Source organism: Lingula anatina, chromosome 5 (assembly GCF_051362555.1).
Source record: "Lingula anatina isolate TDL-2025a chromosome 5, LinAna3.0, whole genome shotgun sequence".
Lineage (NCBI taxonomy): Eukaryota > Metazoa > Brachiopoda > Lingulata > Lingulida > Lingulidae > Lingula > Lingula anatina.
Genome location: NC_141771.1, coordinates 24746370 through 24751053, shown reverse-complemented (window position 1 = coordinate 24751053; position 4684 = coordinate 24746370). Strand labels below are relative to the sequence as shown.

Sequence of the window (4684 nt, the reverse complement as noted above, 5' to 3'; positions counted from 1 at the left end):
GGAGAGGGTTCCGAACTTGGAGACTTCATGTACATCGTGTTGCTAAGGAGATTCAACAGATAACCCGTTAAACTTCTGACTAAGTGTCCTTGGGTTTTCTTTGTGCGACCTAACGTAAATCTGACAAGAACAGTTGAATCTTTCGAAATGCGTTTTTTGCACGGTGCAAAAAGGTGTCCATTACAAGCTGTAACAGTGACACTGGCACACTCATAACAAAAACCCTATAGGCCATTATAAAGATAATACTGTTACATTAATGATAGGTTAATGCTTAACGAGATGGATTAATATTATGCAGGCTAATTTTAGTTCAATCTCTTTTCTCTCGTTTACTTGAATTACATAAAGATTAATTGATCTTGACCAGAAAGGAAAAGGTAACGCCGTGGTTGTCTACGACACCGTCTTTCTGCACGATGGCAACGGTTATAATAAAGACACCAGGAAATTCACCTCCCCGACCTCAGGGGTCTACGTCTTCCATTACCATAGTCTCAGCCACAACAGCAAGCCCGTATATGTCAGATTAAACCATAATGGTCAGATAATAAATACTGGTACGGTAAACCTTCCACGGGGTTTGCGACAGGCAGTAATACTATTGCTTTCTTTCTCGTACATGGCTGCTGATAGACTTTGATACCGTCCTGGTTATTGACAACATCACCTGATTGTTGTGTATCGATCGGTGACAACTTTAAAGCAGGTCCTACTTTAGATAACCTACTAAACGATATATACACGTACTTAAAGTCCTTGGCAGCAGTATAGCGGGGCTGTCTGTGTGAAGTGGGGGGGGGGGGGGGCTTTAATACATGTATCACAGCAATGGTTCGGTGTATAGAAGCTAGGGGCTGAATTCGATCTTCATTTCAACCAAGTTTAATTTATCATAGAAAGTACATTCTTGTGTAAACAAGGCTCCGATACTTAACAAAGATACACATACAGCCCAGACTCCTTCTCCTTTCTGTCTCAGTGTTTAATTAAATATAAGCCTCGAACCTTAGCCTTCGATATACATGTGCTACGATATATCTCATCTATTCTGATATATCTCATCTATTCTAACTGACAACTTCAACTCCAATTCAGCTGTCGCCCCGTATTTCGTAACCTATTGTCAAAGCCTCAGCACTATAACACCAGGGGATATACGGGGGAGGGGGGGGGGACATGTCACCCTCACAGTGTATCACTGATATGTCAAGCACTCAGCTAGTACAGACTTTGGACTTTGATATCGTCCTGCTTATTGACAACATCACCTGATTGTGATGTGTCGATCGGGTGACAACTTTGAAGTGGTATAGATAACTTATTAAATGATATATAAAGCGTACGCAACGGCTTTGGCAGCAGTAGAGCGGTGCGGTCGCCGTGTAGGGGGCGGGGCGCTGTGCCCACTCTGGGCGCCTATACTATGGCAATGGCTTCGAAAGAGATGTACAACATCTTCAGTGAGAACTTTTTAACTTGTCATATATGTCTGGAGGAATATAAAGACCCGAGAGTGCTCCCCTGTTACCACACGTTCTGTCTGGAATGCATTGCCGATCATGCAGCCAAGAATGGTGTCCAGAACAAGTTCTCCTGTCCCGTGTGTCGCCAAGAGGCCTCCGTACCACCAGGTGGGTTAGAAACCCTTGTGAAAAATTTCTTCTTAAGGAAAGTAACAGACTTCATAAAAGGCCCGAAAACGCCCGAGGGGAGACTTTGTGAGTATTGTAACCATAAAGAGGCTACCTTCTTGTGCCAAGGTTGTCCAGAAACCAACCAATTGTGCGCTACATGCCGTGATATTCACGACAAAATACCGTTTTGCAAGGGCCACTCCTTAGTACCTCTGTCACAAGTCGATTTCTGCGTTAACCCAGCTAACATGCGAGATCAGTTACGTCACGTATTAGATACAGCTCAATACTGCGACAAACACGACGGAGAACCGCTGGCATTCTATTGTGAAAACGATGACACTGTTATATGCAGGGAATGTATTGTAAAAGTCCACAGCAAACACGATTTCAAAGAGTTAGGGGATGTGGTGAAAGTTCAACGAGATCTAATACAAGAGAAGCTAAAATGTCTCCCTACTGAGAAACTGTCTCGTTTTGAGAAGGCGGAGAATGCCATTGGACGAACGGAAGAGAGGCTGACAGAAAATCAGAGAAAGGTTCTTTGTTTGGTGGATTGTCAGAAATTGGCTATGACAAAGGAGATAAAGGAAAACAGCAAAACTATAGAAAGAGAACTCAACAATTGTTATCAACAAGTAGAGAAAGACGTACGTCAACAGACCGACGCGTATTTAAGGAGTGTAAAACTACATTTGAAAACGTATCAAACAAAAGTGCAGTCGGATTACATCGAAATGCAGAAAGTTATAGATGACAAAAGCAACGAAATAACGGCAGAAGTTATGGCACTCACCTCCACGCAGGTGAAGACTTTGGAAGCTGAAAAGGACAAGCAAGAAATGAACAAAATTGCCATTCAAAGCATTCGTGATTTCGCTCGTCAGCTAACAGACAACGGTTCTGACATTGAGGTCATGACCCACTCTAAAAAACTCCAAAGTAGAATCCCAAAATTGCAGCTCTTAGAACCAGTCTTTGATACTAATATCACCAACATAACATTTACACCAGGGAAAACAAAACTGGACGTTCTGCTGCAGTTTCCTGAAATTCCTGAACCACAGCTGTCGATCAAAACGGGGTCTTTTACGGCCAAAACACACCGGGGTCCCTTGGATGCATATTTTGGAAGTTTGAAACAAGAGAGGGCGCACTGCTCCGAGCTAATGGTATTTCAGAAGGTCACATGGCTTGAAACACCAGAGCTAAATTATTGTATTATGGTTGCGGGCTGGCCCGGGCATATCCACTGCACAGATGACGGTTGTACTTTAGTTTTACATGGTAATTTACGTTTTGGTTTTACAGTGTCCATATTCTCTGATACGTGCGAATGTATTCGTGCGATCCGTATACAGGGTAAAGCGATATGTGTCACTACAGTCAGTAATGATAGGTTCGTGGTCACATGCCATGATAAATGCTGTGGACTGTATTCAACATCAGGTCAGGGTATCCAATGTTTTGGTCAGGGTGATATGTCTGACCCCTGGGGTGTCACTGTCGACCGTACAGAGGGTAAGGCGTACGTGTGTGATAGTGGTGCACAGTGCATCTGTGTGTACGACGTGATATCTTTTAAACTTGTTAACAGAATTCCTATCCCAATGTGCAGTATAGGTCCACTGCTCTGTGCATACCACCACGACATCAATGCAGTCATAGTCAGCGACTGCAGGACCCACTGTGTGTATGCAGTGACACCCCAGGGTGACGTCATGTTCCAATACGGAGCACGAGGTCAGAGTGGAAGTGAAGACGGACAACTGAGTAATCCAGATGGAGTGTGCGTAGATATGTTTGGACACATATTCATAGCTGACCGTGGTAATGACAGAGTAGTTGTGCTTGGTTCAGACGGAAGATTTCTACGTAATATTTTGACAAAGAGTGACAACATTGAACTTCCTATATCAGTCGCTGTCAACAGTAACTGGGAGCTTGTTGTTGGAACCGCGGGAGGAAAAATATCCACGTATAAGTATATTGCTCTGTGATGATGCATGAATTGTGATTACTTTCACTGAAGAAAATGTAATGAGCTATCAACAAACGGGCCTTAAAAGAAACCGGCACCCTGTTCCTTTGATATTTATATTGAAAGTGTGAAAGTTCTAAATAAATATCAACATAAATATCAAAGTAAAGGCCATTGTTGGTTATTGGTACTACTATAAAATGCAATTGGATGTAGAAATAAAGTCAAACGAGTCTTGATTATGCTTATTGTCTTTATTATTATTATTATTATTATTATTATTATTATTATTATTTTGCTAAACATGGAGATTCAGCTAAGATTCACCAGGACCACAAGAGGGAGGGGTCGTGAGAGGGAGGGATACTAGCTAGGACATAGTGATTGAAAGCAAACGCGTTTATGGGGTTTCTGAAAAAAAATATTTTAGAAATTAAGTAGCAGTCTCTGTAAGGTTCAGAATAGGGTGGCACATGACCCTCTCAGATTTTGATGAAAATTGGTGTATTTGTTCATTATAGCCCCAAACCAACATAATGGATATTGGTTTGTTTGAATCACCCTCGGTTGCCATGGTAACAGCACTTAAAATTTTTCACCCAAGATGGCGGAATCCAGATTGCAAAATTTCAATTTCAGCTATATTTGAGCTAAAAAAAACATAAATGTGGATAAATAAACATTTTTCATTTTCAGACATTGTTAAATATCATATCCTATTTGAACTAAAAACATATAAATAAATGTTTTTGGTGGCCCTTAAAAATTAGAAAAATAACTTTGAAAATGGGGAATTTTCAAAAATTCCAATTTTTGCTAAAATGCCAAAATTTGCAAATTTCAAATACATTTTTCATAGACTGGCCAAAGCCATCTATTATCACCATACATTACATAAGAAAGTACATGTACTGTCCTTATATAATCAAAAATAAATTTTTTTTCAAACACATTTTTCAAAAAATTATTCAATTTTTAAAATTCTTAATCCAAGATGGCAGCAACCAAATTGCACATTTTACATATTTGTGTATATTAAAAATAACAAACATGGTTAAACACCTAT

The 4684-nt window shown here is 40.5% G+C and overlaps 1 protein-coding gene across 1 annotated transcript; it reads left to right on the top strand.

The window, feature by feature from the left end:
- The first annotated feature begins 1283 nt into the window (after positions 1 to 1283).
- On the top strand, positions 1284 to 3868 carry LOC112041523 (uncharacterized). The gene has a single exon (XM_087014229.1). It carries the CDS (start codon positions 1427 to 1429, stop codon positions 3635 to 3637), a length of 2211 nt encoding a protein of 736 aa, XP_086870355.1. The 5' UTR covers positions 1284 to 1426; the 3' UTR covers positions 3638 to 3868.
- Positions 3869 to 4684: the final 816 nt, after the last annotated feature.

Excerpts from the sequence above, each read along its gene's own strand:
- LOC112041523 (XM_087014229.1), top strand. The coding sequence starts at position 1,427 with ATGGCAATGGCTTCGAAAGAGATGTACAACATCTTCAGTGAGAACTTT.